Below are 22607 nucleotides of genomic sequence, written 5' to 3' on the forward strand. Positions count from 1 at the left end.
GGAAACTGCGTAGGAGAAAGTGGTTTTAACAATATGAAGAAACTTTTTCAAAAAAACAAAAAGGTTCTCGAAAGAAATAACCTAAATCTTATACAACACTTGTAACGAAGGGGCCAACAGCAAGTAACTAAATCTTATTCAAATAGTAACGAAATGTGTACTTTCTGCCCTAACTGATATCATTTCCTTTTTACACATTACTATGACGTCACTGCAAAAAACACAATGATATATTTTCAAATCACATGATACTAGGACAAAAGGGATACTATTAATATTCGCAGAAACGGAGTAAAAGGCGACTAGAAGTTGCAGTAATGATAACAAGTAGCATATGTGATAGGACTTGGATAGATAACGTTTACACAATGAAGACGGGGATGGGCGTGCCTTATGCACTTTAAAGTGCGGACACAGCACACACAAATTGTTAAGTTAGTTAAGTTCCATCCGAACATTCGGTCCTAACATCCACAAAATTGCAAAATATACGTAGGTATAACGGCCATTTCAAACGAGTTAAATCTTATACATTTTTATCCGCATTTCTTCACGTTTACGACGAGTTGTATAATTATATAGCAATATGTAAGAAAATAACGCTTGCTATTAAAACCAACAGGCCGACATTGTTCAGCAGTGGTGATTGATTTGCACAAACCAAAGTTCGCACGCTGCTAGCTTAGAAAATAGTACAGCTGTCAGGCCTTCATTCCGGTGAACAAATTCGGATTTCGCAAATTTAAAACAACAGCATTAATCGTGTGAAAACGTAGCAACTCGTCAAAACACAAAATGCTGGACGAACAAAAAAACGGACACACGACAAAAAGTGCGAGCAAGGCACAGGGTCGTCCGTAGAATGACCAAAAATTGCAACGGAAAGCAACGGGGCCTGGCGCAATACAACAGGATAAGGAAGCACGGCAAATTAGCAGTCACACATTTCACACACTTGCGCAAGCCACATCGCAAAAATAAATTTTAGGCTGGTTTCCCGTTGCATTGCAAAAGCGATAATTTATAACACAATTTGTGTTTCTCTGTTGCATTGTAAGAGCTTTTTTCAACTGTATTGTTTAAGGTTTATATAAAGTTTTTCGAAGTGGAGATTTTGTCTTACAGGAGATGCTAGTAACTTTTGTGATAAGCCTGGGTAGATTGGTGATAAACCCACGACAAATTACTTCTTACTGCTGTGAATATGCCGAAAATACATGGACAGCTTTTTTTTTGCTTTCACAATACAGGCTTTGACTAGTTTCCGTGTTACTAGCAGTAATAGGCAGCTATTTGGTAGCAAAAAAACATCGAACAACTACACTTGATTAATTGATTAAACGAACCACACTTGATTAAGAGCGGGGACCGGGAAATATATACAACAGTGCATATTGAGCTACCATACAGTGGATAACGGCGGTTGACATACTTAAACGATGTTTAAAGTGAAGAACGGCGACGGAGTTGGTAAACAACTTAACGATTGAAAGTATGCACTAAAGGCAAGAAATAGTGCATTAAAGATATGTGTTTGTATAATATTGTTGACTGGCAAAAAGAAGAAGAAACAGAGCGTTGGGGCGAAATTTACTAATTTCATAATGCAAAAATAAGATTGTCTAAAGCTTTGTATTTCATTATGAAACCATTACCATATGTTTCGGGAAAAAAAGTAGGGTCACACTTCATTGCTGTGGTTAAATAGACAAAAAGAATAAAATAAAAAGGTTCGAAAGTATTTTTCAGCTGTTTGTGGTAAAAACTGCTGTAGTGTTACGAAGATTTGTTACCCTCCGCTACTAATTTACCAGGTTAAAAAAACGCTGCATCAGATAAAAACTATGGTTAAATGTCTATTGCCAGTTTGGCTCGCCAATGTTGGGTGGCGATAATACAGCTTGGCGTCGGGCGTCGGCCCAATCCAATGTTAACGTAGATCCTAAAATATAAACAAGATTGGTCAAAAAGTTTTAATCTGTCGTTATACCTCGTGGGTTTGGCTTTATTGCCAAGCTAACACGCGGTGAATCGGAGTATAGAGCGCTAAATGGGGTAAAGGTGGCAATTGAAGATTTCATTATAATACGAAGCGTTACTAATTCATCTTTTTTTAGAAGTCAGTGAAACAGGGGCATGGGTGACATTGACTCTGACAACGTCATTCAAGTGACACTACTTTCGCCGTAAAGCGTCGGCGAACAAACTGCGAAAAGCCAAAGAGCAAATTTCATTTAGGAATGGTAACTCTGCCTGTAAGCTAACAAATGGCTATGACCGGGTATAGCACAACCAAGCAAGCAAAACCAGAGGCACGTTTTTGCACAAAATCGAAGAGTTACACGAAAAAAGCTTGGAGACCAAGTAGGAACACAGAAAAATATGGAAAACTTAGTGCAGTAAAAAGTCGATAAAAGTAAAGGACGGCAAAAACGGCGCAGTTGAAAAGATTGTCGGTCAAACTCAGTCGAAACAAAATATAAGTGAATTCGAAGCTAAAAAAAGTACAATGCTGCCAAAAGGGTGCTTAACCCCTACATCCACTACAGACAAAATGCAGCAAACAATAGAATCATTGGTCGATGTGCGATGGTTCGGAATGATGTCCATGTAAAACGTTGCTTCTAAGACATTAAGCTTGCAACTTAAAACCGCGAACAAGCAGACAGCAATAAACCACGCCAGTTCCCTTTTTTCAATCACATACATTATTCCTGGGCCGCGCAAAGGTAGTAAAATGCCGTTTAGGATCGCGCAACTCGACGGCCAGTCTTGTGTGCGCCGGGTAAAAACATACTGAAACTTGCGGCCGCCCTCGTTTAAAACAACGACACACCCCACGGGAAGGTTAATAAGTGCAAAAGCAAAAAATCGAGAAGCTGAAATCGCGCGAAGCAACGTTCGTTTCTGGTGTCGGCAATTGTTTTTGTCGGCGGCAATTTTCAGGAATCGAAGTTGTTTTCCCTGTGTCCGGGAACTTGCATATTAAAATAGTCCGGGTCGCTGCGGAACTTGGAGTGCAAGCGTTTGAAGGTCGGTCGCTCTTCCGGATTGTAAGCCCAGCACCTGTAACAGCGAAAGCACGAAATGTGAGAATGCTGCTACTAATTCGAGAAAGCCAATATTTGTAGGTGCAACGCCAGAATAGTGTTAGCAAGATGTGGCCAGAAAAAAGACTAATCGTTGGCAGGTTAAAGCTGCTATTCAGTGCCAGCACATGTAACAGCGAAAGTTCGCAACGTGAGAATGATGCTACTAATTCGAGCAGACCAATATTTGTAAGTCCAACTCAAGCATACTATGAGCTAGATGTGGTCAGGGAAAATTAATAATCGTTGGCAGGTTAAAGCTGCTATACAGTGACGCTTTTATTGTAGTTTTCCATGCATTGCACGAGCGTTCGATGTCATTCACTTTTGCATAGGTAGCCGAAAAGTTGTAGTACAAATGTAATTACCATGAAGCTATGTTTGAAATAAATTATGCATTGCGGCTATAGTTAATATATAAAAAAACGCGATTTTACTAACGAAAAAAACAACAAAATACAAAACGAAAAAAATACAAAACGAAGAAAAAGGGTATAACGCGCCACTGAAGTAAAGTTTTGTGATAAGGCACTTACTTGAGCATTATTTCGTAGACTTTCTCGGGGCAGCCTTCGGGCCGGGCCAAGCGCCGCTTGTCGTCTTCGATGTATTGAATAACCTTCACAAAAAATAAGGCAGATTTATAAACATGGGTAAAATAACCAAGCAGTTTACAAGATACTACTACTACTTAGGTCCCCATTTAACTTTGTCTAGAGAAGTCAGTTCTATGTTCAGGGCTTCATAAACACAGTCAGTTTTGGAGTTGACTAATAAAACATCTTTGCGCTGCATTAAACACACAATGATACAAAACTGCAGTAATTTCAAACAGTTGATATATATTTTTTACACGAAAACCTAAAAAAGTTTTTGCCAAACAAAAAAAGGACAAATTAAAATATTTCACACCACCTCTCTGTTTATTTTCAATTCTTTTATTTTTGTGTTGTTTAAGACCAACGAAACTTCCATTTTATTTGAACACCATGTTTAAATACACACTGTAGGTAGCCCACTCTGCACCACACTTAGACGACATAAACGAGGTACATTTAGGTGCAGTCAACGAACCTGTGCCCCGGTCATGGAGCCGTAGGGTTGTTCGCCCTTGGAAAAGATTTCCCACAAGGTGACGCCATAACTCCACACGTCCGAACTGGAAGCAAACGTACCGTAGTTGATGGATTCCGGGGCGTACCTGGTAAAATGTACAGAAAATCAGATTGCCGGAAAAAAGGGTTGCTGTATGTTATTGAAGGTTTTTTTATTTAGTCTGATGCGCCTTCGATAAGCTATTCTTAAACACGAACCCGAGGGTAGGCAACCTTTTTCGAGTCGCTAAAGCAAAACCTAAAAAGTATATTAGGCTTTTTTATTATTATAACTGTATACGGGCGTACTAGGTTTTTTGCAGCGTATTACAATTGAAAAAAGGCGAACACATTTTGAAAAATATGCGTTTGTTTGATTTAAAAAAAAGGTATTGCATTTACTCGTGCTCAGTTTAAAGAAGTCGAGGGACGTATGATTTACATTGGCGGGCTGGATCCGCCACCCCGCCCCTAAGTTACCCGTGTTCTAAGTCTAAACGATGCTTCTTATAGGCGAGGTATCAAATAGTATGTTAATCTAAAAATAACAAGTGTAAAAGTGTAAAATTCTGCAGCTATTTAAATAGACTAATTAATAAATATAGATGGATACATCCAGGAATTATCAGTAAAAATGAATCTAAATACACTTTTTCAAACTTTAGCTGTATAACAATTATAACATACATGTAAATACAATGGGCTACAGCAGAGTTTAGCCCACTTTTTTATCTCAGTCACTTGTAATACGTATTGGCTGAGTGCACTTTCACGTTTGTTCTCTTTTTTTCGTTGAATGGGTGAATACAAGGCCATCGTAAAAACACTTTATCACATAGAATTGTTACTTTCAGTCTATGGAACCTTTACTCATTTTTCTATCATAAAGTCAAAATGTAAAACAAATGAAAATGATTCCCTAATTAGTCAAATTCAGGACAATCTTTATTTTCCAAATTTTTAGATAAACAAACAATATTAAAAAGAGGACGAACCACTTAACAGGCCACCGGCCACCGGCGGACGCTTTGTAGTAGTTACTTCCGGCGCCCACTGCTCTGCTCAGCCCAAAGTCGGAGATCTTGACGAGTTGCTTGGACGCGAGAAGAATGTTGCGCAAGGCCAGGTCCCGATGCACGAAGCTGCGCACGAAGCAGAATCCGAGGGTTAGCGTTTCGAAGCTCGGCCGGGAAACAGTAAGCCGAAATTTTTTTTTTTTTTATGAAAATGGTATATTCTAGATCAGCGTGGTCCAACTACAGGCCTGCGGACCCTTTTTATTAGCCCGCGAATTTATTTTTATGGGCCAGTAATAAAATCAAACAAAATATTTTTTATTCACCCACAGTCGAGTCGCTCGGCTAAACATAAATGCACTTGCTCCCTTTACCTTATCTTTTTAAACATATAAACGCAAATTTTATCTCGCTTCGCGCGAATGTTTTCGGTAACTTTTTTACGGCACCTTTGTTACACACCCATATGAAACGAATTGCTTCTGTTGGCCCTCGACAAAATATAGTTGGACCACCCTGTTCTAGATTAAGAAAGATAATCTCATTAGGTACTGCGTATGAAAAAATGCACAACATTTCGAATATATCTTTAAAGCTTAAATAGTGAATTCTGCACAAAATTCCTGAGGCAGAACACAACTGTTGCCAAAGTACAGTGTGGATGTTGAATATTAATCGTACAAAATAGTAAAGTTATTTTCAGGGATTTCCTGCACTGTGCATAAACATTGAAGGTTTGTACATTTTTACTGAAATAAATACCAATTTTGAGTTCGATTACAGTAGGCTGCATTATAAGAGGTCTTAATTATCATTTGATAACAAACAGACATTTACGTAGACCATAACTAAGTAACGAAGTAATTATTGTGCTGCTGCAAAACTTTGCGTGACATGTTGGAGTTACATACCCAAGGAAACAATTAATAAATCTATAACCAAGTTCCAGTCATTGGTTAATCTACTTAAGTCAGGGAATGCAGTAAAATAGGTTAAAACACGCAAACCGTCGTTTGCATACAAGTAAATTCTTTAAAAATAGATTGCTGGCAAACCTCTTTTTTACTGTTGTTGTAAAGTTCGAACTTTACATTATAGGTTTACGACAACCCAGCGTTCGTTAGCCATAAATAGTGCTTTCAATTTAATAGGGATCTAGTTGCATTAACATTTTTGGGGGGCCAATTCTTTAATAAAAGAAATAGTTCACAGTTACTAAAATATATGAAGTAGGTCAGTTATATAAAAATAGTGAATTTAATATTAAGTCGAAATAGTCATTGACAAAGCGAAATTTTATACCTAACCCGACTATTAAGAGTTTCCCATCAAAACTTGAAAGAGGAAAATACTAGTTTTACAGCCATTACAAAGTTTTCTTACCCCTTGCCTTCCAGGTAGTTCATGCCGCTGGCGATCTGGGCTCCCCACAGCTTGAAGTCGGCCAGTTGCACGGCCATCGGGTAATCGAGGATGTAGTCCAGGGCTGACCCCATGGCTACTAGCTCTTGCACCTTCGCGACACAAAATCCGTGAAGTCCGATACAAAGCAAAACAATAGGGCAAACAATCAACGCTATTTTAATGATTATGTTTACCGTTTATATTTAATTTGTCACAGCCGTTTCAAAGGCTATGCTGACCAATGAAATTACATTATCACTTATATAAGTGCTACTTAACCGGCGATTTGTTTTAAGTTAATAAACAGCAAAAGCTTTTTTTAGTAAATTAAATCAGAAAATGTAAAAAAAAACACATAAGCATTAATGTGGTTAACCGCAAGTTTTTACCTTTTGTTTTTGAAACTTGGCTATAATAACTAGTTGAGTAACCCTGACATGTTTTTTAAACATTTGTCGGCTTAAAAAAAGCAAAAAAGTGAGAAATTTTACAGCATTTGGATAAAAAAGAGTGTGAAGGAAACGTTGCGAGTGAGATTGTGAGATACAGAGCGAGTAAGAGCAAGTAAAAAAGTGAAAAAAGGTTAACAAGAGTAAAATAGCAAAAGCAAATAAATGAGAGTGAAAGGGTAAGAGCTTAAAGGAGGAAGAGATAGAAACACAAAAGAAAAAAATCTACATAGATTGAATTGGGAAACAAGGAAAGCGCGCTTGGTCGAACTCTGTATCACCTTACCATCATCATTGTCTCGCCCCTGCAAATGCCATACAGCTTGACGATGCAGAGGTGGTCGAGTCCCATCATAACCTCAGCCTCGCGTTGAAATTCCACCTCGCCAGTGTTGATGTGCTCGCCGTGCAATGTCTTGAGCGCGACCGGGACCTGATACATATCACAAATGAACCTGAAGGGCTGGTTCGACTTGGTTACTTGTGAACTAATAGGTTTTGTTTTAAATTTTGTGTGAAAATCGAGTTGTATCCAGACCATAGAAAAAACTACTTCCTACCGGAGACAAAAGTTTTCAATTTAAACATATGTGAATAATGGAAGTTAAATCGGACACCACTTGTGGTGTTATGTGGAGACACGTTTTAAAAATAGAGAAGGAATTTTAAACTAAAAAAACATTCTGATAAATTCGTTGAATAATCCCAAAACTGTAAGTAATACTAAGAAGGGCTACAGTTTTTTTTACAAGCATTGTAGTACAACGATAACCGGCAACTGTGCTAATATTTATTTTCGGGACATATTTTTGTTTTGTTTTTTGGTCATTTCACAACTGGGCACTTTAACGGTATGCACATGTTCAGTTGTGTATTAAAACCTTCAATCGGACCTGTAGATCGTTGTTGTCAAAAATAACGGCATAACCAGAATACTAAACGGAGTCTGTCAGGTTTAAATAGTTAGTGTGCAAACAAGTGAAATAAAAGGCCAACTGTAAAGCGAGAAGCAACCAGACAACGGTTCTTTACATGTTTAAACAACTTACGTTAACATTGCTCCCAAACACAGTGGTATTCATTCAGATTTTAATTGGTTTTAAAAAAAAAATACCTTTTTTCCGCTGGGGTTGGCCCAGACTCCCATGAGGACCGACCCGAACTCGCCCTGACCGAGTTCTCTGCCCAGGACGATACTTTTCGGGTCGATGTCTTCCAGTTGACCTTGGGGGTTTGTCGGGGTCAAGCCTGGTATGTGCGTGGGCTGGGGCGGGTAGTGGTTTTTGGGCTGCAATGTAGAATAATACAGTGTTTCAATATACTGTTGCCTTATTGTGATTTTTGCGTGCCGTTATTTGTTTGCATAACAAACTGGCAAATAAACACTGTATCGATTGTAAAATGGTTCTTTCGGCATTTTTTTTTATTAAATGTACCGACGTTTCGATAAGCTATACAAGAAATCTTCATCAGAGCAATGATATTGCGACTAGGCAAAATATACATATAGGCCGGTACATTTATTAAAAATTATTTTCCGAAAGGCCAATTTTACAATTATTAAAGTGTTTATTTGCCAGTTTGTTATATAAACAAATGACGGCACGCAATAATCACAACAACAAACGAACTAATCTAATAACCAGGGTCAGAAATCAATTTCATATATATTTCTTTTAGAATTGACTGGAATGCATTCGTACGTGGAGCAAAAGTGTATTTTTATGATATTTGTTAATTAACATCTCTTTGATAGGACGAGGTTTTATTATTACGATTTAATCCCGACACAGTAACTATCGCCAGACAAATACGTTTACGTATACCAAGTTAAAGTAGCCAAAACTTATCTAAAGAAATGGTTGAGACTTTTACGTAATATTCCAACAAAAAATGGACAACCTTGTTTTAATAATTAATTATTTACATACAAAACTACAAAATAAAAGTATTGCGTAAAAACAAGCTTACCAGCTAATTTTGCTGGACAATGGAAAGTTCGTAAAAGCGGCTGTAAAACGATAGGTAAAAATCTTTCTTTTCAAACAAGTTATACATATCGACTGATTTCCCTTTTTTTAACAGGATATGGTTCGTTATTTGTCTTACTTTGTGTGGTTGTGGAACCGGGGCTGGAGGTCGTTCGTTTTCACGGGGTTTGACAGGTAGAGGTTTAGGCACCGGCGGAAGCTGATTTCTGCAGAAAACAACAAAACACAAAATCAGGATTTAAAGCAGAATTGCGAATTGGATTTGCGTTGAGCTACGTTGACTAAGGTAGTTTATCTCAGGTAAAAGCCAGGGGTTGTTGCTTTCAGACAACATATAGTGTGGAAAATGTTGGTGAGTCCATATTCCGCTTAAAATGTCGAAATGTACTTTAACACTTTGAAGTGTTATAAAGTAGATAGCAATTAACTGGAATTCGAACATATTCCTATAGAAATCTCGCCGTTATATGGGGTAATAAAAAAGTGAGTCAATATCGTTTGTAAAAGAGTTTGAATAGGCAAGATATCTTTTTAATCGCAGAAATCACACACGTAAGTTTATTTACGCGCTATTTTACAAACATGTACAACATTGACTCCATTGCTAATATTGATGTTATTAAGCCAAAGCCAAGGTAACGTTGAAAATCCTTATAGCAAATTACTTCACTGCTCAACACACTTCTCGTTGGGGTACTTGACATGAATCATCCGTCATTAAAACAAGAGCCAACCTTAATTCGTGCAGTCATTAAAAACGTGTTGTCGTGGTATGTATTTCACCTTTCAGTGTTTTGGTCGATTGATGTTTTTTTACAAAACATGTATAACATTGACTCCATTGCTAATATTGATGTTATTAAGCCAAAGCCAAGGTAACGTTGAAAATCCTTATAGCAAATTACTTCACTGCTCAACACACTTATCGTTGGGGTACTTGACATGAATCATCCGTCATTAAAACAAGAGCCAACCTTAATTCGTGCAGTCGTTATGAATTCGATGTTCTAATTGAACAAAATGTGGAATAACTTGGCATGTTAGTTTAAACGACAATATTCGTGACTGTCCAAATGAAATCGACTTCTGCAACTCTTTTTTGTACCAAGTTCTTCAAATGAAATTACTCTGTTGCTGTGGTTTCAGACTTATTTTTCCAACGATGTTAGTACTTAGTACTACTGATACTCACTTTCATGAATAGCGGTAAAATTTATCAAAAAGCTATGAAGTCGAACCTCACATAAGGGTTACATTCCCAGATCTAAGAATATAAGAATTTAAGGCTAGCGTTCATTTCTTACCAATGATTTGTTATTCTATTACCACAAGCAATAAAGCTGAATATTGTGTAGTTATTTGCGAAAAACATATTTTTTTGAGATAATAAATCAATGAGTTCGATTTTGCGATTGCAACGAAAGCTAAGTTGAAAAAAATAAATAGATACCTTGAAAATGGGGGTATGGGGGAATGTAATTCTGCAGGCAAGCCGTCCGAACACCGACAGTAATAGTCGATGAGGTATTCCAGTGAGGAGAAAAGTGGACCGTCGTCGATATAGAACCAGTTGTTCTGAAAAAGCGCCATTTGTCAAAAAGGAAGGCAAAAAGTAGATTTAGTTCTGGCCATCATGCCAAAACCATGTTTTAACAAATGTTTACTGACATTATTTGCGATTTTATGTTATACTTGTTAAACAAAGTAAGCAGTTTACAAACTTAAAAGTATTGAAAACCTGTCAAAGGTGAACCTTTATCACGCTTAAAAAAGCATGAAAGGCTTCATCACGCAATATAAATCGGATTAAGTGGCTTTTTGAATAAAAGCTCCGGAAATGACAATCTTCTACAAAATACTTACAACTGTACAATTGAAGTTTTTTAAATAGCTTGATTACTCACTGTGTAGTGTGTAAATACACATTTAAAAATTATTCGAATTAAACATTTGAGGAAATGTTTGGGCGTTTCATAATCGACTTTAACTCGTCTGTCCTTTTCGGGTTTAATTTTTAAGCTGGGCGAAAAAAACTTGAAATAACTATAATTCTAATTATATACATGGTTTGGCGAATAATATTTTAACCTAAATATATAACACCCCGATATTAAACAGCAATATCAGAAACCAGAAATGTCGATATTATTCCGATATTGTTTCCCTATATTTTAGAAATAATTACGATTTACGACAGCCTGATTAGAGACCAAATTACGTCATTACTATGACCAAGTAACCAAAAATGTCGCTTAGCCTAGGAAGATTATTTTTTTCCTCCAAATTTTAAATAATATATTTTCAGAAATTTACCTTAAGGTATCTGATTCACAGTGATATCACCCTGTAGGACTAAAAAAGATACTATCAAATTGTCAAAAATATTCCCAATATATTGTCGGACACTTTAGTGTTAAAAAATATGATGATTTATTTTAGAACTTTCCGTGATACACAGTGACCTTGAATTCAAATAGGGCAACGAAAATTGAAAACCTGATCCAGTTTAAAATAACTTGTTCTGAAGGAGCACTGGTACCGTTGTAAAGCTACCGGGCTGTTCATTTAACCGCAACTTTTGGCTCTATTAACGACTAACCCAACCCTCCGTGTTGGTGGGCTCGAGTAAGGCAAGAACTATGACTAGCGGTTTCGCCAATTGTATTGGCATTGATATATTAGCGTCGCGTCGAGCGATGCGCTGCAAACCTTGTTCTTGATTTCGTAGTTGAACACTGTTTCCTTGAAGGACATGGTGAGAACATGTTCGCCGGGGTTTCGCTTGCTCAGTCGAACCAAGAAGCATCCGTCTTTTAGTCCGGCGTGTTCCAGAAGTTCGACCGCTTTCTGGCAGGGGGGAGAAAGCTCTCGTTAAGGGCGGCACGCTCGTAAATTGTAAGTTTGTATGCAACTGTGGATACTAACAAACACGTAAAAAACTACTTTAGTTCAAAAGAACATTAGCGAAATAATACAATGTATTGTTTGTTTTATTAAAGACAACAACTGCATAGTAGTCAAAGAAATTCGGCAGTAAATCCGATACTTTACGAATAGAACCATCTATTGTGTGTTAACAACTGTGATCTAGCCCTTTTGAAGCTGCTTTTTGGCGAACGATTACGGCTGAACTATCATTAGTACACAAAAGCCATCGCAGACTCAACGAATCTGTCGATCAATGATGCAAGCAGGGCAGCTCAGTTGGTAGAACAAGGGTCCCGGTATGACCGGAGATGGAGGACGTGAGGTTAAACCTCACTGCAGGCTAGTTCTTTTTATAGCCTGCCCTGTTTGCATCATTGTTCGACAGATTCGGTGAGTCTGTGATGGCTTTTCGGTGTACTGTAGAACTTTGCTACTTACATATCGGTCAGCAGAGCTGTGTAAGTAGTGTGACCGGTTGAAGTGGGGGCTAGGTGGTTTGTATTTTTCAAACAGTTGCATGCACTGTCGATGATGTTTCTTCCTCGCCAAATCCAGAGGTGTGTCGCCATTTAGGCATCTGTCCAACAATAATGAATGATTTAGGAGATGTGACGCAAAAAGGTAAATCTGTTATTGTTTTAGAATAAAATAGATCGCCACAGTTTTTCCCCAGACTTTTAACTGATAGGCAACTTTCCTGAATTTTTTTTTAAGTTTATCTCGAAACAGCAAATCAAATCAAATCAAAATGTGGATACTAACTTACCCCTAACCTCACCAGAGGCCCCCAAACTTTTTCAACATGGGATAAATGACTGTAAAGCCCGGCAATGGATAGTCCAATAAAAAAATTTTTTTAACTTAATTACTGTTGAACATAAAAAACATAAAAAAGATGCACAAAACAACATTTTATAGGTATTTAATATTTAATCAAGCGAAGGGGAAGTATAAACACTTTGAATGCAACAAGATGCCAACAAAAATACTTTTCTGTCTATACATTAAAGATAAACAAAAAAGGGTGTTAATAAATTAGCAAATAAAGTGACCCATTATGTATACTATTGTATTTAATCCATTATCTGCATGAGAACCTAATAGTTATGCCTATATGATTTTGCGAATGTATGATTAGATTTTGTAATTTTTTTTTAAGATTGCATTTTTGAAAAGTATGTGGTCCACTCGAAAAAAGAGTGCATAACCTATATATATAGAGCAAGACATACTTATTGGTTCCAGATGATGAATGTGTCGATATAGCAAAATAACAAAAAATTACCTAAAACGTACTGCTGGCCTAATAATAACAATATAAAATCTGATGAAATTATTTAATAACAATTTCAAAACTTTTTTTATATCTTTTATTACAAACTATGAAAAACATAACGAAAAACCTATTTGATTTACAAGGGTAAACCTACTAATTTAAACATTTTACTTGGGTAAATGTAGTTTGTATGCACTTTAAAGTTGCGGAAAAACAACATGGCCTGAAGCTAAATTACCTGTTTGTATTCATATTAAAAACTTAAAGTTGTCAGATAAAATCATTCTACTAAGAGCAATAAAATGAACCTTTTTCTTTATTCAAATAGAGCTATATCAATCAGGCGGCATACATAGTAATATAAATTTATGATAATATTTACATATTTACCACCTCTAAATAAACATAAAAATGCAAGACTCACTTTATGTCACTTTCCTACAAATAAAACTAACTTACAGTTGAAACAAATTAAACAAAGAAATAGTTGGAATTACTAAACTTATTTTTTTTTCAAACCTTTTGTTAAGCACACGTGAAAAATTAAACACTTGAATATTATTATTTGATCCCAGATTAAAACTAAATAGAGATTTAAAAACCAGAAAATGTTATGCTTAAAAAACAAAAACTTCTGTATTAAATCTTGTGTATAATATATGTTGGTATGTGGAAATAGAGGTTTGCTAAACAACATGTCAGAAACATCAAACCGAGCTTTCGTTTGCAACACATAACTAGATACCAATTTTGTTTGTTTACTGTGTCATACCTTGGGTAGCAGGCGGCTCCATGTTTAAGCAGCATGTCGATGCACTGATGGTATCCACCGTAACCTGCCTCATGCAGTGGCACCCAGCCAGTGCCACAGCAGCGATCCTGTGGCTTGGCGTGGCAGTGCTTGACGAGAATCTTGCAAGTGTCTGCATGATTTCCTCTGCATGCCAGCTGCAAAACATACACAGACAGAAGTGAAAGCACATGATTTTGTGCAAGCAATTTGTAATGTGTCTCCAAGTTTTCTTGCTTAAGATTCCGGCACATGACTAATTAGTCCGTCGGAAAAGAGTGTTTGACAAATAGGTCTGCAGAAAGTGTGTGTCATCACCCAGCAATGTTTTGTTTGGCAAAGACAACAAGGCTATTAAATGGTTTTTCAATCAAAGTATTATATGTAAATTAAACTATTGAGCAACATTCAGATTTTAGCAACATGTTATGTTTAGTATAGTTAGCTCTGTACAAAAAGTATATGATCTCATTTATTGCTATAAATTAAAAAAAAATTAAGTGCCAGAATATGAGGGAAGCTTTATTTTGAGATATAATCATCCCAAGCAACCTATGACACTTCGAGCAGCCGAATAAACTTACATGCAATGGTGAGTTTCCGTCAGCATCTCTGGTCTTGACATCAGCACCACGATTAAAAAGTTCAAAAATAAGATCATTTAAACCCCTGGCCGCAGCTTCATGGAGGGCTGTTCTTCCACTCAAATTTCTGTGAAGCAAATAGTTATTTGGGAAATGCACATCACAGATGCATTATGTTATTTACATAAACATATCTTTAGGATGGAACTATACTATAAACAAGACATTCAAACATAAGTTTAAATTAAATAAAATCATAAATCTAATATTGCCAACCTAAATTAAGGCTGTTCAAATGTGATAAAAGTTGTGCTTTGTTTTATAAAAGGTTAACTCTAATAAAAACAATGGTCTTTAGCACAAAATGATACCAAAAATAATAACTTTAAGCAGTGTACAGGGCACAAGTTTTAACGCTTATAAAAAAAAAACAATGTTTCATAATAACATGAGTGGGCCAGAAATTAAACCCAGACAACAGGGAGTACTGTAACAGGATAACAGGACATTGTCAGTTAACATCTATTTTCAGCCAACATGACGCAACAACAGGCAGCATCAGAGTTTAGGTGCCTATTATTCACTAGGAATTAGTCATAGCTTTGCAAGCCAGAGGAACCTGGATGTGTGACTGTGGCTGCCAACTATTCAGGGTTGTTCTAGCATTCCTATAAGATGGGTGTCAATTGATAAGTCAAATAATCTTTGACACACAGGAAACCAAATAAATGAAAGTTTTCTCTTTTCTATTTAAAAGACAAGGTTAGAATTAATTTTGATGAATTTTGGATAACATATTGTTTCATAGTTTTTAATTTAATAATTACGAAAATCAATTTTTTATTGAGTATAAAAATGTTTTAAAGAAACTACATTTTACAAATAATTTTTATTCATATTCCAGAAATGCAATATTTAGATTAATAAAATAAAATAAACCACACACGAGAATTACAATTAATAAGCAATTAGATTACTGAGTGGTTCTTTAACTGTGGTCTGTAAGGAAATCTCAGCCGTCTGGTGGGGCTCACAAAGACTTAAGATTTTATCCAGCATATTTTTTGAGTTTTAATGATTAAGAAATCGTAGTACAGTTTGATTTTTTTAATTTTATATATTTTATATTTGGATTGGATAAAACATTCTTCTAAGGCAAGTATCATCTGCCAGACAAAAAAGTTTGAGAACCACTGATCATATACCAAGGTACTAAAATCATACACCAAGGTGCACAGTTAAGATGTAAAATAGTTAAGGACGTTTGATAAAAAAATCTTGCATTTAAGTTAACATGTAATATTGGGATAACATTTTGTGAACATAAGTTCATTGAGTTTTATTTCCTAAAGGTGGAGAAGTACTAATCTCAGCTCACCTTATATTCACATTAGGACAAGTTTGTTGCACCAAGAGCTGACGAAACAAGGAGGTATCAATGGCCTCGTCCACTGCCTGATGGACAATGGTGTTTACCCCATACTGTTGCAGCCAGGGGGAAAGGGGGTAGCCCGGCGAATTCCGGGTAAGGGCTGTTGGTAAACCATTAGCCCCGGTTCTGTAAGTGATTTTTAGACATGTAGCATCTTTAATTTATTTACGCATCCTGTGAAATTCACTACAATATGCAATGTTTAGTGTAGAATGACTTGTAGTTGGAAGTTTATTATTTAAGATAAGAACATTTTGGTGATATATACATATAAAGATAAAAGACACTAAATTTTACCAATTTTTAAAATTACTCTTGTCTAGGTATAAGTTAATGAAACAAAGGGCACTCTTAGAGAAAAATGCCTATATTACTAACAGCAAAAACATTCTATAAAAAGCACCAGGCACTTGATATAAAAATAGTGTGTTAGCCTATACAAGCAAGTGGAATTTGTATGTTTGCATTTTGTACAATTTATATATTGAAGTTTCTATCTGGCAAACAAAAAGTTTTTTTTTTAAAAACACCAAGGCATTATTTGAAAACAGGCTATTTCACAGTATATTTCAAATTTGCCCACCTATAAAACTTAATTAATTGATCAAGTCCAACAAATGGTGGACCATTATCAATGCTAAAACATCCAGAATGCGGAGATGTGTTAATCTGAAAGTGTTGGGTGTCGCCATTGTGAATTAAGGAGAGAACATAGCTTCCCGGTATGTTGACACTTTCTCGCACCAAAAAAGCTCCCTAAAAAGAAGTGAAACATGACACAAAAACATTTTATAGCCATAAAACACGTGATCAGTGTTAAAACATTTATGTCTTAATCAAACAGCTATCTTAGCAACTTTAAACATTTTATCAGATTTAAATGAAATATATTTTGCAATATTTTATGTACATGAGGATGTGAGCCTCCCTTGAAAAGTTCCATTTTTGTATGAAATGAATAGCACTAATATTATAAAAAAAATAAAAAGTAGGTAAAATACCTGTGTGTGACCACACTTTTTTAAATTGTGTACAGCATTGCCTCGGGTCAACCGCTGGTGGAACCACAAATCCTAACATATAAAAAACACTTTTTTTCAAATACAGGTAGTTATATGTCAGCATTTAAGATACCCAATTTGGATTGTACAATATTCCAATTTAAAAAATTTTAAATCAATTTGAACTCAAACAAACAGTTAAAACGTAAATAGATTTTAAACAATAAACAACATTTAGCAATATGTATTTACATCTTGCTTTTGGCTGGCATTTTTAGAATTGTTGTCGTCATAGTCTTTAATAATTGCTCCAAGACTCTGGCCGCTTTTTAACCGCTGGGCAATCGTCCTTCCACCCAATGGCTTGCTCATCTTAAAATTTAACTGTTTTGCTATTTTTAGTTTTTTAATTAAAACTGGTAAAAAAGCTAAATATCAAGCTGTAAATAAATATAATTGCATTGCATTGAATACATAGGGAAAAAGATGAGCTATGCAGCAGTTAAAGTAGCTTAACCTGACTAACAAACTCCGATTGCATATTTAAATACTTGGTTAAGGAACAAAAAACTATAGGTTGATCGATTCTGTCTGGTTTGAGTTCAATTTTGCAACAAAGCAGAATACACAGTCCAGTATAAACTTCCTAATTTATTGATGAAAATCTTTCTGAATAATAAGTTGGATAGTGCCAATGTTTTAGAGTTAACCTAATTTTTGGCAGAATGGAAAAGAAAAGTATCATAGTTTTACACAAATGACAATCTTAAATTTCTTCACTGCTGAAAGATCTTCACAGCTACAATGTAGCAGGCTTGCAGAATCTTTCTAGCTTTCAGGTAACAAGTTTTTTTGCCTAAATTCTTGATTTTTTTGGTTGTGTCCCGTACTCGCCCAAGGAAATGTATCAACCTTGCCATGTTTAGTTGATAGGCTATTACCAAGAAAATTCGTTAACAAAAAGTTGCCCAGAAGGCGGAAACTTTTGTGACATAAACAAATACATATTTGGGAATTCTAGAGTACAGCCTGGGGGTGCCTATGTCTGTTTTTTTACTTTAACACTGTTACATAGATAAGCTGTTTTGGGGCGAACTTCTGTGCAAACATGCAGCCTAAAATCAGACTGAAAAGCGCGAAAAACAATTCTTTGGTTAAAATGTAACAAATTTTAAATTATATTGCTTGAAATAAGCATATTTACATTCCAATTTAATATAAATTGTTTGCCGAGGTTAGAGCAACATGCCATCATATGCATAGTTCCTTTGGGCTGAATATATTTGCTTGAAACAAAGACACATTCATAGCAAAACTAGGACAAAGTTGGCGTAAATCGCAGAAAAATTTTGTGTCTTAGCAACTAAAACGTAGCAAAAAAAATGGCACAACAAATTAATTCCTGTCAATTGAAGTGTGTTATTTTTAAACATATTCTGCTTTTCAAAAATATATGTGATTGAATATGTGTGTAAATAACCACAAGTTTTTTTTTGATAAAAAAATTTTTTGCATCAATTTCTTTGTTTTTTCTTGGTCATTCTTCATAACCGACAAAGCCACCAAGTCGCCAGTATTCTTCCATACTACAATGCAGATCTCTGAAAGAACATTAAATTGTTCCCATTTTAAATATATTATAGTTATTGTGTCCACAAAACCAACTGTCAAACATACTTACAAGCATTTTGGCATAAAATACTGTTTATAAAACAGTAATAAGAATGTTTAAATAAACATCAACTTGTTATGTTTAAATATTTTTCGGAGAACAGTCAGTCAAATATGGAAGGACAATAGACCACAGTTATATATATATAGCCATAGTTTTAACCATAGAGTGCAATAAAAGGACACAACGCAGTAAAACCACAACCAACTTAATGAGGTTTCACACAAACTGCAATTGAGTATAAAAAAGAAGGAACATAATGGTTCCCTGGTGTTACAAAAAGGTTAAAAGTAGTTTGTCAGCCAGTTGCCACAGCCAATACAAGAATACAACCTAAAAGTTATTTAGTCTAATTTAAATTTTTTTTTTGTATTTTTGATTTGTTGAACATGTACCCCCCTGTTGGGTACAATTACTAAGAAATTTAGTTTTAGTTATAATCATAACATGTAAAAAAAACAGTACCTGTTTACCATTGTCCTACCATAATGTGATACTGCAACTTTAAAAGGGCACAATATCTACTGTTTGTGCTGTTCTACAAATAAGGTACTGTCACAAATTTAATTATTGTAACCCTTTGAAGCATAACTAATGTGTTAGGCTACAGGAATCGCTGTTCGGGTCGGCTACCCGCCACGGTTTCCCTCAGGGATAGAACTTTGTGTGAGTGTCGCAGCCTCTGTTTTCTCGTCACTGCATGATATCTTTGTGTCGATTTTGTTTGCTATTGCGTGGTGTCGTTTTTAGTATTGTTCGTCGAGTGGATACCAAGAGAATCGGATGCATTTTGAGCACAGTTTGCAATCTCGTTGGTTATGTAGCCTTATGCGAGCACTTGGTGTGCAATGGTTATTTGCCGTATACTGATTATCGTTCTGTCCAATAACGTCTTGCTCGAGAAAGTAAAGTCATTCCTATCCTTAGCAGCTACTTTGGGGATTGTGTCCCGATCTAGTCTGCGACAGGTACCTCAATTTGACACCTATATGTAGATCACGGTTGGTTGCAAATTATTTTGTGGTGATCAAACTGTATTTGTAGTAACTGAAAAAATAAAATCATAATATACATATATGCTTGCACCAAAATCTGAAATAAATACTTTCTAAAAAAAACTTTGAGATGCCAAAACCATTTTGCATAAAATTTAGGTTGGCAAAATTGTAGTCTTAGTGATACATGAACTGTCTTAGTAAAACTCAACACCTCATATAAACAGTAATAATGTGTGTTGACTTAATAGTGGAAGAATTATACAACTAATATGTAATTTGCCTTAAGGTGCAATCTCTGGGTTCAGTTTGTAATTGTTTTTTGTAGACCGGACCAGAAAACCATATACACACATATTGGCTTATTTAGAACATAATACATATGCTAAAAAACACAAAATTGAGGCCTATAAAATGTTCTAAAATTTTTTTTTCAGTTAAAACCAGTTTTTAAACTAAATAAATATGACTAAACATAAAGATAAATATATGAATGGCGAATAAAGATATTAGTGCCCAGAAAGTACACTACTAACATTACAACCCATTCACATAAAGAAAAAAAATACAAGAAAAAAACGGATCTACATTCTATAAATAAGATTGATATTATTCCTTGTAAACACACATACTATGAAGAAAATAAACCAGCAATTTTATTCATTATTGTTCAAAAGAAAGTTTTATATTTTTAAAGAGAAAAATCATGAAAACCTATGTGAAACCAAATAACCCAAAAAGCCAGAAGTATTTTATATTTTGTAGCCGCCAAAGGTTACCTTTAAATTTTTTTGGGCTAAAATGTTTTCACAATATTCTGCCACATATACACCATGGAGGCTGATTTTTATTGTAAAAATCAATGCGCCTGTAACGAATATCGTTGGGCAAGCATTTTCCATGAAAGAACTTTGGCAGCGGAAATGCAGTAATCACAAAACAAAACATATTCTTAATCAGAGTTTTATACCCTTGTATATTTATAGGAAGTTTGTGCTGGTGGAGATATTTGGGTTATCTTATGGGTAAAGCAGAAAAGTCTAAAACGTCAATTCTTTTCTGAAAAAATATCACGTTTAGTTATTAGATATTACAATTGCTTTTTTGTAAGCTGACACCACAATACAATAAACCAAACGAGTGCTGAATGTTCCATGCAAGTAAACTACATAAAATGACTTTGTTTGAACCTGTCTTGAGTATAGGCCTTGGCTAGACATGTTAACCAACAGTACGGGTTTGTAATTTGCCTATTATCGCTGTATTTTTATAACGGATATAATACGCATTCTAGAAAAAAACACACCTTCCCTAAGATGCACTCTTTAAAACATGCCTCGTAATTCATAATAAAAAAACACAAATCCCGTCATAAACTCGACAGTTAAACTCCTTCCCTGTTCTAGGTTGTAAATAAATCAAAGCATTTCCTCAGTCTTTGCGGAAGTTTAGCGAAGCGTAACGCCGAGATTTCCGGGAGGCAGATATATACTGTAGTTTGAATTAAATGAAGCTATGCTCTAGCGCCATAAAAAAGACTATAGGCCTACAGTACCAATTTCACTCAAAACATACCAGACAGCATTTTGAGGATTTCTTTTTTTATAGCTTTAAAATAATGTACTGTTATTGACGACGACTACTGTGCAGTGTAGTGGAAAAATAATTCATTTGCACACCTTACAACACAACAAGATGCTTGCTTTGCACTTATTTCACCTGACAGCTGACACTATCTGTTTCTTTAGTGAATACTAATAGTAATATGTGGCAAGTGGATTAATAAATATATTAATCATATATGTTTTGCTAGTAAAATCGGGATAAATTGTATTTAACGTTTGTTTGTGTGTAAAGTAGAAAAGCAAGGATGCCGAATTAAACAACGTCCGGATTTAGTTTTAGGGTTAATATGCCGCTTACGGACCTGCACCAGGGACGTTTCCAGCAATTTTGTTTGGGGATGCATGAAAAACATCAGAGATGACGTCATAAAGTTACGTCAAAACGTAATGAAGCTTCGTAAAAATGGCGTGTTTTTATTTAAAATATATAGAAAGCACTATCGCGTAGCGTAAAAAAATCCTTAATATAGTTTAAGTTGTCACAACCTTCATTTTAGGGGATAGGATGAGACGCACGGCGCCTTTTGGCGGAAGCGATTTCATCTAAACATCCTTAAAAATATTAGCTTACACAGTGGTTCTCAAAAGGAGCCACTTGGCTCCCTTAAAGAGAAAAACGTTTAAAAAAGAAGTTATTTAATCGGATATATGAAAGGAAAAGTTTATTTAACTGTAATGAAAATACACCAAATACTGTCCTTGGCCCAAGTTAAAATCGTTTGACTTGTTTTTGTCCTTTTGGAAGTTTATTTAAAATTTAAATTAGTAACTAAAACTGCTTAGCCTATTTAAAACATGGCATTAATTTGTTAATTGTTGCGTTATTGTACATTATACATTATACTAACTTAGTCAATTATTCTTATTTGGTCAGGTAAAAAATATAATTTTAATTAAAATGGCATCAGGTGAAGTACGTTAACACTTTACTGCTCAAATGAGTAGCTGGACATAATGGACAATAGTAGGCTAGACCTATAAGGCTCTAGCTATAGGCCAGGGGCGGGCAACATACGCGACCCGCGGGCCGGGTCCGGCAAAAAAAAACGTCGAGTTATACGCAGTATGCTCCTCGCTGTTCGGTCTCTGCGCTAATATCCGATGTTGGTGTAACATCGACATTTGTTTAACTGAAGCAGATTCTTAAAAGGAGGTATAATGGTGACTGTCGTGCCCGTTCCAAAGTCTCCATTTTTAAGTAATGATGGTCAACGCAAAATTATGCTCTTTAAGCATACTCTAAGACAGGGATGTCCAACAT

At 35.5% G+C, this 22607-nt stretch overlaps 1 protein-coding gene across 1 annotated transcript; it reads right to left on the minus strand.

Moving 5' to 3' along the window:
- Positions 1 to 260: 260 nt before the first annotated feature.
- LOC146145223 (tyrosine-protein kinase HTK16-like) lies at positions 261 to 17432 on the minus strand. Its single transcript, XM_083389478.1, has 17 exons — positions 17307 to 17432; positions 17055 to 17126; positions 16637 to 16809; positions 16000 to 16179; positions 14622 to 14748; positions 14020 to 14195; positions 12410 to 12548; positions 11753 to 11890; positions 10494 to 10618; positions 9162 to 9249; positions 8167 to 8340; positions 7339 to 7485; positions 6583 to 6713; positions 5179 to 5325; positions 4164 to 4290; positions 3626 to 3708; positions 261 to 3066 (listed from the first exon to the last, which is right to left on the minus strand). The coding sequence occupies exons 1-17, from the start codon at positions 17424 to 17426 to the stop codon at positions 2943 to 2945; spliced, it is 2271 nt and encodes a 756-aa protein (XP_083245604.1). The 5' UTR covers positions 17427 to 17432; the 3' UTR covers positions 261 to 2942.
- Between the last annotated feature and the right edge of the window lie 5175 nt (positions 17433 to 22607).

The sequence above is a fragment of the Ascidiella aspersa genome, chromosome 5 (genome assembly GCF_963924565.1).
Source record: "Ascidiella aspersa chromosome 5, kaAscAspe10.2, whole genome shotgun sequence".
Classification (NCBI taxonomy): Eukaryota; Metazoa; Chordata; class Ascidiacea; order Phlebobranchia; family Ascidiidae; genus Ascidiella; species Ascidiella aspersa.